Below are 11,230 nucleotides of genomic sequence, written 5' to 3' on the forward strand. Positions count from 1 at the left end.
GGCACAGACCATCTGGCTGACACTGCAGTCTGAAGTGAAGAGGCTGTTGGAAGTTCGCTGCCAACATGGCTCACAGAAGCAGGACATTAGATACCATAAAAACACACACACACACACACACACACACACACACAAAGTGCGCAAAAAAAAATAAAATAAAAAAAATGTTCTTGATGAGACAAGATTCAAATGAAGGACTAAAAGAGGGATTCAATTCTCTAGATTCCTAATGATCTATCATTGAAGCTGCAATGCTAAAAAAGTTAAGTTACTAACCACCCTCACCTGTCACCCCCTAATTAAGGAAAAAAATACTCAAACTTCACACACGAAACAGCAATAACGAAATGTTTTCTCCATGACAGCTCTTAAGGTTCAAACGCACTAATATACTGTATTGCCATAGCTAAAATACTGCTTAAATTTTTTTTATTATTCACATTTAAAACAAAGGCAGCTTCAGCAGACTATGAAGACTATCATTGAAGAATGACTTAAAGGGATAGTTCACCCAAAAATTTAAATTCTGTCATCACTTACTCAACTTCATATTGTTCCAAACCCCTTTGACTTTTATTCTTCTGTGGACCATAAAAAGGCAGAATGTTAGGGAATGCGGCCTCAATCACCATTCGCTGTCATTGTATCTTTTCTTCCATTCAATTTAAGTGTATAGTGACTGAGGCTGTCAGTCCCTAACAGTTTGCCTTTTGTGTTCCACAGAAGAAGAAAAAAAGTACAGTTTGGCATGACATGAGGAATAATGTTGACAGAATTTCATTTCTGGGAGAACTATTCCTTTAAATTTCCATCTGTTCCTCTTACAAGGCTATCGTATGGCTTCATAAGACTTGGAACATGTCACTATGAACTGTGATTGTATGGAAAAGATCTGGGTAAAGACTGTTCAAAAATTATTCTTTTGTGTACCACATAAAAAACAACAGCATAGAACAACATGGAAGTGAGTAAATGATTGAATTTCCAATTTACGGTGAACTAGTAGTTTAACTAATAATTTAATAAACAAAACAAAAAAAACTATAATGATCTCGATGCAATGCAGTGATGCAAAAATGGTAAGTTAATGAATACTTCACACTATCTCCCCTAAAATAAATACCCAACCTTCACACTTAAAATAGCTAGATTTATTTATTTATTTTTTTTCTTCATGACAGTTCTTCACTGAAATGTATTAGCACAAATAGCTGGCCCTAGCTAAAAACAAAATGATTAAAAATCTGTATTCTTCACATATGAAACAACAATTAAACACAGTCTCTCCTTGTACCAACAGAGCAAAGTCATAGTTAGCCTGAAAAAACACCAGTCAGACTGCAACAGACCATAACATAGCATCACAGTTAAAACTCTGACCTAACTCTGCTCTATCAAAGCCCAAATTCACCAAAAACATTCGCCCTCTCACACTATTAACAAATACACAGCATAATTGCAAACGTAAAGTGGCTGGGCAGTGCGAGCAAAAGCAAACAGCTCTTACCTTGGGTTGAGCGCGTCTTGGAAAGGCAACTTTAGGATCAATCTAAATAAGACAAGGAAGGAGAGAAAGAACTATGAGAACACTGAGCTTGTGATACAGTTACATGAAGAGGAAAATTACAAAATATAAGAAAACAGCGGCAATGTGCTGCAACTGCTCGATAACCTTCATGGAAATTATAGCATTAATCATGATGCAATGCACTGGGTCTCATGTGTAATCTCGCCTAGTTATTACACGCTGGTTGAGGCCTGTGTATGACAAAATTGAATAAAACCTTACACAGGTTAGAGCATAATTACTCGATTATGGCATAAATAAACAGGCGGCATTAAGCAACACACCGGAGAAAATTCACAGACTTGGTGAAGTGCTGCTGGCCTACGGGGAGGTCAGGCCGACATGATGGAAGGTGTTTTAGTGAGTGCTGTAGATTTGTGAAGAATCCAGACAGGGCATTTGATCAATATTTCCACAAACTTCTTTTCCCCTGAGGGATTTTCATTATTATGGGTGACTCTTGTTTTGCATTTTGCACAAGAAAAATGTCTTTTCATGCACATTGACAGAGAAACAGCCTGAATACAATGTGCAATGAAGGGCACAATTTACATAAACTGCTTCCATGATTCATCCAGGATATTAAAATCCCAGGGGAAGAAATTAACAACATAAATGTGTCAATTACAATCAAGTACTTTGTCCTTTTATTGATGTCTTTGCACCATAATACATGTTGATAATGCAAAATATAAATGTGTCTAATGCTAAAAGACAGTTTCTCTATATATACAGGGGGGGGGGTGGGGGAGTCATTTTAAGAGATTGTGTCATTCATAACAAACAGGCATCATTGATTTCTATTAACTGGCTTGTTCAAAGCAGACTTTGGGACCAATAAAAAAATATTACACTGGTTGTATTTGTTAGTAAAAGGTAGCAACAATAGCTAACATGAATTAACAATGAACACTGTTTCTACAGCATCAGTCTCTGATAATGTTCATTTCTACTTATCCTAAGACATTTTTTTAAATGAAAATTGGTTTGCATAAGTTAACGCATTAAGAACTAACAATGAACAAAATGCATTTTCATTAATTAACATTAACCAAGATTAATAAATGCTGTAAAAAATTGTTAATTGTTAGTTCATATTGTATAATGCATTTACTAATGCTTATAAATACAAGCTTATTGTAAAGTGTTCCTTATTACACTTAATATTAGGGAACATCTAGGATATTCTCATTTTAATTACTGAAATAAATAAAATAAAATCAGTTTACATAGCGATGTAGAACATAAACATAATTATGTACGAGTTCCTGGTTGGCCTGTTACTATTCAGCCAAATGTTTGCTTTGGTCATTTAAACATTCATAGTCTAAAACAAAACACTCTATTTTTTTCCCAAGCCAGAGCACTAAGGATTGGACGGTAGATAATCATGCATGCGAGATAAAAACAGTTCAAAGACTTCCTTTCCGCAGATGCTTGCTTCTGCACTCTCATTAAATGGGGAAAAAAACTCAAGGGAAATAGATCCATTAGTGCTATATTGCTCTTGAATATACTGTGTATCTGAATGCTTTGTCACTTCATATAAACGGCAAGCAAAAGAAAAGCAGAACTGTGAGATGTGACAGCGTGCGAAAAGGGGAAAAAAGATGTAATAAACATGTTTCTGTGGAATACGAAGGAGGGGGTCTCCTGGTTAAAATAAAAAAAAATAAAAAAAAGAATCTTTCTGGTGGGAAATTATGCTGTTGTGTTATACTTTAAATCATCCAGAAAAGTGTTTAATCTAAAACAGATTGCTTTTAGAGAAACCGGCAGCGGTCTTTCGGTTGTCAATACACAATGCAATTCTCACCCCAGGCATTATTATTTGATTTTTTATTTTTTTTGGCAGATTACACAGCTTTTAATCAAATGTGAAACAAGGGTGTCAAGAATATCTCTGTTCATGTTTTCTCTGGTCCATTTGCACTCTTCAAAAGTGACAAAAGATTGGACAGGAAATTGCGGAAAAATGGAAAACAGAAAATGCAATAAACATTTAAAAGAGGACACGCTAAGAGTGTTTTGTGGAAATAGTCAGCAAATATTCAATTATTTATATATTACTTTATAATTTAAAAAAATCCAAATTAAATTTTAAAAAAAATAATCAGAAAACATATATATGTGCACTGACTTCTTAAACTTCTGTTATATGGCACACATATGTAATTAGCACAGCTTAATAATATAGGTATACCTATATGGTTATTTGCACATATATATATATATATATATATATATATATATATATATATATATATATATATATATATACTTATGTTTTAAGATTATGCAAATCAGAAGACCACCTGGCGAGAAAATTCAGGATATGGAATGGCAAACTTAATCTATTGAGGCTGAAAGATAAATGGTAAAATAAGCCTTCGTCTTATTAAAGCAGCAATGTTTTTTGTTTTGTTTTAAAACATGTTTCTACTGTTACAGACATCAAAACTAATAAAACCCTCATGTTGTTCCAAACCTGTATAATATTAGGCAGAACACCAGGGCCAAACAGCCTCACTTCATTTTTAGTGTATGTTAAAAAAAAAAAAAAAAAAAAAAAAAAACAGCAATGAAAGTGAATGGTGACTTAGGTGGTAAGTCACTAACATTCTACTACTTGTGTTCCAAAAAGTCAAACCGGTTTGGAACAACATGGGGGTGAATAAATGAAGAAATAATTTTCACTTTAAGGTGAACTATCCCTTTAAACCTGGAGATATAGCCCCAGAGTTCACCTTTATCAATGAGGTCATGCTTTGGTAAAAGTCATGCCAATGCCGCTCCAACCCTGACAATGACATCACTACCCAGAGCTCATTAATCCCTGCTTTAGCTACAGCCGCTACTGTCCCCGTGAGCTCAAATGCTCTCAATCCTGAATACAACACTGCAAATGCTAGCTCTTTTTTTCCCCCAGCCACTGAAGAGCATTTGAAACGTCAAACCTTGACCCATTTTTTATATTGAATACTGGTGTTACACATGTGTGCAGTGATTATGTAATCTAAAACGGTCCACTTTTGATGTACGAGTTACGATTATCTGGACTAGTGCAATGCTGATATATACAGTGTAACATTTTATTTATTTTTTTTCATCAGACTGAAATACTCTGCCTCCTAAAGACATTTCATCTTACATCAGTCAGTGACAAATAGGCAGAGTGAGATGAATAGAAATGAATAGCAGACATGTAGGTCTACAGATTTAGGGCTTTGAAGCAAAAAAGGGAGTGAATATTCACCTGCCGTCCAATATTATGATTTAATGTTACTATTTGACCCGTAACTGGATTTAAGTGAACTATCAACAGTATTCTACCTAATCTATATTTTTGTGTGTAATAAACAGTTTAACAGGTTAATCTGCTGTTGACCAAATTAGCCACCTGATCTAATCAAATCTAATCAGTGCAACTAGCAACATAAACCACATAACCTGGCTTTAGTCAACACCTTACCTCAGTTTGGTCACGTCTATTTACATCTTTTCGTGTAAACATTATTCCTAAACCTACAATGAGCATATTATGGCATAATGAAATATTAAACAAGTTTAAAACCTCTCGTATAAATTGAACATTTTTGCCATTTTATTTTACTTAATTCAAAATAACTTTGAACGGACCTAAAAAAAAACAAAAAAAACTGGAACATAATCAATCATTCTAATGATCATTTTATAACAGAATCACACATATTTTGATATTTAAAGCACTGGGGAAATCAATATTCAGTGGTTTGGGAAAAGAGTATTAGCCACAAAATTCCTAAGTGAAATGTAAAGTTATTCATTCGCAATGTACCTCTGTGAATATCTTTAAATACAGTTTGTCTCTTGATATGAACTTGCAGCAACATTGCATCCATTAAAATGAGTCAGTGAAGGCAATATTTGCCCACACCCTAGCTATTCCAAATAAAAGGCTCTTTCACTCCGGACTCCTACAGGTAACTAACAACTGCAACTACAAACAAGAAAGATGGTGACTATAAAAGGAACAAATAAAATGCACATGAACTTTACCGATACAGTGTTTGCTTATCTTTGGGTTCTCTGGCTCATGGAAATCTAAATGCATTTCTGGTTTGATTTAAGTATTCAAATCCTGTAGGTGAGGTCCACTGAGCCAGACAAACCCATTTCTTGCTGATAGGACTTTTTTATCTGACTCAGTTTGTATAGACACGGCCGACATTTATATTTTTCAGAATTTCTTAGATAAATCTTTCACTTAAAACTAAACACAACAGTTAGATCTTTCCACTCCTATTTAGACACAACACAATTGTTTTAGAAGAATACAGTAATGCATAATAAAATGCTTTGCATCTCTACATGTAAAAACACAGCTCAAAGTCTTAGCGGCTTTTTGAAAATTAAAGTTTTATTTGCAATGTGTGCAATAATTCAGTGGAAAAAAAAAGTCATAATTCATAACTCTAAACTTCAGGTTTAGTCCAGGTTTGCATGTTTCAAGCACCTTTTAAACATTTGAAAAGCAACAGCAAATTCCAGGCATTAATAAATCAACAACAGAAAAATACAATTTAGATAAATAAATGAATAAAGAAAGAAAATAATATAAAATAGAGTAATGACACATAAAAAACAAAAAAACAACATGAATGCATAATAATGATAACATAGAAGAAAATGCCGGAAGCTCAGTCTTGTCTGTACACAAAATGCAATGATAAAAGCATGTGAACACAACTCAAAATATCTCCTGGCAGCAAAAAATGACTGTGGTGAAATGAGTTTACAGTGTAAATAATGTGACCTGCTCCTGAACAATATTAGTCAGCCTGCTGTAGCATGAACTTGTGCGTGCATCTAAAATGCATCTTTGCCCCGAGCACATTTCAGAGTTCTGTTAAGAACATTCAAATTCAAACCGGCAACAGACATGACCAAAACTACATCATATATATTGCAAGTTTTACGTCACAAGTGGCACAAGTGGCATGTCCTTACAATGCACAACTGATGTTAAAACCAAATAGCATCAAGGTGATTTAACCCCTTGTTTCCCAGTCCCGGGAAGGTAAACAAGGGGTTAAATCCTGTTGAGGCATGGAAGTATTTATAAGACAGGGCTAATTACCCGGCAACTTATTTGCGTCAAGTGCCCTGCTGTTGTGTGTGTGGTAATGACAAACGCTGTGGAGTGCCTCGACCAGGCAATAGATATGATAGGGAGACTGCATGTCTTTTTGCTCACTGAATGTCACACATAAAAGCATGTTGAAACAGCGCTTTACAAAATATAACGCGAATAAAAATAAAAAAAAGCAAACCTACCGTCTTTGAGTCTAATTCGTGGTGAGGTTGAGCTAAGACCTTATCTACACTGGCCGCATCCGCAAACGTAACGAAGCCAAATCCCCTGGAAAACACACAGACACAAACACAGAAATGCATTAAGCGCGTTGACAGCGATGAACAACGCGTGTTTGACTGGTAGGACACTTGGTGAAGAATGTTAACGTGTCCATCCTTTCTATTATTAAGCGTTACAAGAACTTGTTTGACTAAACATTTCAGGTAATCTATAACATTTGACACAGACTGTCAAGGACACTTAACGTGCCGCAGGCGAAGCCAAAACACATGCAGCTGCATTAAGCGTTTACATTAAGAGACATGATTTAACATTACGTGTTTTTAAACATCTCAATCAAATGTGGAACACACCGATCCCGTCGCGTAAAAAGCGCATCGAATAATAGCGCAACGCGCGAGATCGTGCCATTTATCGTTAACCGCTTACAATAACATTCTCAAAGTGAGAGGGGTTAAAAACCCTCGCGTTATTTTTACCTGGAGCGTTTAGTCGTGGGATCCCTCATCACCATACATTCTCTGATTTCTCCAAATTTACTAAAATAGTCTCTAAGGCTGTCTGTGAAACAAAACAGAATGAAAAGAGCACACGTTAGCAAAGCAGAATAGTTCTTGTGGCTTTTTTTATATAAATGAACCCACCCCCCATGGTATGTATAACAAACAGGGGTCGAATAGAGGACTTCAAATGACTGGGAATGAAAATAACCTTGCGCGCACGCACGGCACACATATCCCGCACCGCGCGCCACGCTGGATACAATGTAACCAGCGCGCGAGCGCGCGGGCGCGCAACAAAAACACACAGAGCGACAAAGGCTCGCAAATGACAGCGACATCGTCGTGCTCTTACCTGGTGAAGTTTGCCAGCTGAGGCCACCGATAAACATTTTACTGTAAGGGGAAAACACAGCACAAGTGAGTCCAGATGTCAGATCGGCCATTTTGACGTGTAGCTAACTACTTAGCTAGCGACAAAAAGAAGAAGAAGAAAAAAAAAGCAAAGATAAACGAAGGCAAAGCACAGATTGAGAAGAGCTGTGTGTGTTTTTACTGAGCCGGGCGGGCCCGCTCGCTCATATAAATCAAACAAAGGTGTAGTAGTTGAGTGCACCCGGAAGGCTGCACCAATGGCACCGCTGCGTTTTTAAAAGCACTCTCAGCCCGATTAATGTCACTGGAGAGAAAAAGAGAGAGACAAGGGAAAAAGTCAAGTGCTGTCAGCACTGGCTCTGGCTTACCCCGGGTCGTGTTGCGAATCGCTAGGGCTTCCAGATGTGGCTTGGCTCCCGTCTCCCTCCATTGCTAACCCAACTATGGCCAGTAACTAACACACACACACTGTCAGAGCGAACGCTACCCGTAGCCCCGCTAAGAGAATGTTACTGAGCCGGGAATGCAAGCGTCACACGTGGGATCAGCTCTGCCTGGCTCCCTCCCCCTCCCGTCACCCACAGGGGGCGGAGCGTTGAAGGGGCTCGTCACCTAACCCATTCCATTGACGTCATTAGCATGGTCACGCCCACCTGGAGCTGAGAGCGAGGATTTGGGCTTTTTCTGTTTGTTTGTTTTTTATTCATTGCGCCAGTGGGGAGGACTAGGGCAGATAAACGTAACGTCACCGATGATAATAATAATAAAAAATAATAATAATAATTAGAATACATTACATGCCTTATTTTTCTTTTAAGTTGCTCCAGCATGTCCAAACAGCAAGCAGGGTGTAAATTAATTTCTAGAAAGGCAACTATTTTGTTTGGGTAAATCAAAAATGAGGATGTCATTTAGGCTAATCTAATTCTGCAGATGACAGTATGAAAACAATTGCTTCAATTGGTGTGCTTCTTTCTAATAATTACCTGCTTGTTGCATGTAATAAACATTACATTTAAGACCATGTCTTGAATATAATGAGCACTGTCATCTGTTTGCTGAAAGAGGTGACTTGACCATTTCCAAAAACTTTTCGTGCCAAGGACCACCAAATATGATAATCCCCTAGTGAGGGACCCCCTGTCTAAAATAAAAAAGGCAGGTATATATTAAGCTCAGCAGGGGCCCGTTCTTCATATGTCGCTTAATACATCCGAGATCGAATGACAAATGCCAGATCTTCTAATCGCACTAATTCTGTTCTGGCTAAATAGGTTCTTCGAAAACACGTGCGGATTTGATTAGTATAGCTGGATTGAGCTGTCTGAGATAATTGTGCATTCATGCGTTACTTGAAAAGGGTGTATATCGATACTAGAAATCATGATCGGCAACACTTCAAATGGCCGGTTGCTACAATGGCCAAAGAGCGAGCCCAGCTTTTCACTGCTGTGGAGCAAGAATTATTGCTTGAAGGATTTGTAGAATTTCAAAACCTTATTAAAACACCAGGAAACACTTCAAAAGCTGCCAAAACAAGGAAAGAGTGCTGGCAAAAAGTTGCAGACAAATTAATTACATTTTGTATACTTTTTGTTCACTTAATTTTTTTGGTTTTGTGTTTTGACATTTTATTTTCTAAATGTCAGAGCCACCTCAGGACCCACTAGAAGTGAAATATAAGAACATTCTACAAAATGGTAATTCTTTACTTCTTATACTGTGCTTGAAATACCTTTTAAAATACACTTTGTTAAATGGTGTTTTTGCCTCTTTGGAAACAGCAACCAAGAAAAGCGGGGGGTTTGGGGGGATACACGGGTGGTGGTCCTGTACCTCCACATTATACCCTGGCAGAAGAGCTGGCCCTAGGGCTTAATGTTAACAGACCCATTGTGCAGGGCATCTCTGGGGGCAGCTCTTCCTCAGACCCACAGCCAGGGAGCAGTAGCAGCAACACCTTCATTACTGGTAAAGGTTAGTTGGTCATTATAATGAGGGTTTTGTTCTTTTTTTTTTTTTTTTTTTTTTTTTTTGCCGTTGTAGATAATGCACCAACATTTCTACCAGTTCCCAAGCAAGTGGTAAATGAAGCATGTGTAGTAAGTACATTTTTCAAGTACATTTTACATCAGTAGGGGAAATGTACAACTGTGTTTGATACTCATTTTATGTTCATTGCAGGATAGTGAAGAAAACTTTTCAGATGGCTGTCCTTTGGAAGAAGTACCTGTAAGTGTTTAAATATCTTAAATTGCATGTACTCATGTAACTGTAATATTTCTCCATATAAGATTGCAATAACAGTTGCAGGCATCAACAGAGAGGCTTATGTCTGCTGCTGAGTCTGCACAGAAGAGTGGTACAGAGGTGAGGACAATATTAGACTGATTATTTCTTCATTTTTATTCTTGAGTAAATGTATTAATTTCTCCACAAAAGGCACAGGGTGACGTCCGTTCCCTAGATAAAAGGAGTCTTGCAACAAAGATTGAATAAGTGGAACTTAAAAAGCAAAAACTCCTACAAGAGATTGAAACTGACAACTTGAGGAAAACTAAAGTTAAACTGGAGATAGAGTTGCTTCAGGGAGAACTTCAGAGTAAGTGCTAAATCACTTTCACACAGACTAATATTGTTGACTGTGCATAACAATATCTCTTATTGCAGGTAAAAGATGACTGATTGCTGCCTTTGACTGGGAGGAATAAAAAATACAGAAATAAAATGCATATGAGCCTAAGCATGTTTGTGTCTTTTCTTTATTCAAAAAGGTCAATCAAAAGTAGTGTTCCACAATTTTATCCCGTGCTGCTCTTCCACTAGTTTGGTTCAGGTGCACTGGCTGGAGGTCATCATCAGGCTGCACCTCCACCACAGAGGTCCTCTCTTTTCTGGTGGTGGAAATGTTGTGTAGTACACAGCATGCAACAATGGCGCTGGCCCTGACGGGTGTAACCCTCAGACTTTTCAGACACTGAAATATTCCCTTCAGTTACCTGAAGGTGATTTCAGTGTGTGCCCTTGTCCTGGCTAGAGCTGCATTGTAATTGTGGACAGGGGTTTGAGTCAGGGAATGAAGTCATGGAATACTGCCTGAAGGCATAGCTCCTATCTCTAAGCAGGATCTCATCATAATCACCTGTGCAATGGAAAAATGCAGTTCAATGAGGCCCAGCATTAGTGCATTTAAAACAGTGAGCTTGACATTTCTATTTTCTCTTAATTTTAAATTTATAAACACATGCACAGATCCAGGCCATTTTGCCTCTACGTTGGTTATAAGGCACATCTAAGATATTTTATTCAGTCCATGTTAGTCATCTGCATTTTACTTTTTGATTCAATACCTTTTAGCTTAATATACTTTTAATAATCTGAAAGCTCAACAATATTAAGATAATCTTACCTGCACATTTATACTGTGCACCC

General features: G+C 37.3%; 1 protein-coding gene across 9 annotated transcripts in view; it reads right to left on the reverse strand.

The window, feature by feature from the left end:
- The window catches only part of LOC127421751 (RNA-binding protein Musashi homolog 2), a 418,524-nt gene extending 410,182 nt beyond the window's left edge, over nucleotides 1-8,342 (reverse strand). For all 9 annotated transcript variants that reach the window (XM_051664845.1, XM_051664841.1, XM_051664843.1 and 6 more), the window contains exons 1-5: nucleotides 8,167-8,342; nucleotides 7,779-7,819; nucleotides 7,403-7,484; nucleotides 6,884-6,968; nucleotides 1,508-1,549 (exon numbers count right to left, since the gene is read on the reverse strand). In XM_051664845.1, coding sequence (XP_051520805.1) covers nucleotides 1,508-1,549; nucleotides 6,884-6,968; nucleotides 7,403-7,484; nucleotides 7,779-7,819; nucleotides 8,167-8,228 — 312 coding nt within the window. In that variant the 5' untranslated portion in view covers nucleotides 8,229-8,342. The remainder of the gene's footprint in view (nucleotides 1-1,507; nucleotides 1,550-6,883; nucleotides 6,969-7,402; nucleotides 7,485-7,778; nucleotides 7,820-8,166) is intronic.
- Nucleotides 8,343-11,230: the final 2,888 nt, after the last annotated feature.

The sequence above is a fragment of the Myxocyprinus asiaticus genome, chromosome 31 (genome assembly GCF_019703515.2).
Source record: "Myxocyprinus asiaticus isolate MX2 ecotype Aquarium Trade chromosome 31, UBuf_Myxa_2, whole genome shotgun sequence".
In the NCBI taxonomy this organism is placed as follows: Eukaryota; Metazoa; Chordata; class Actinopteri; order Cypriniformes; family Catostomidae; genus Myxocyprinus; species Myxocyprinus asiaticus.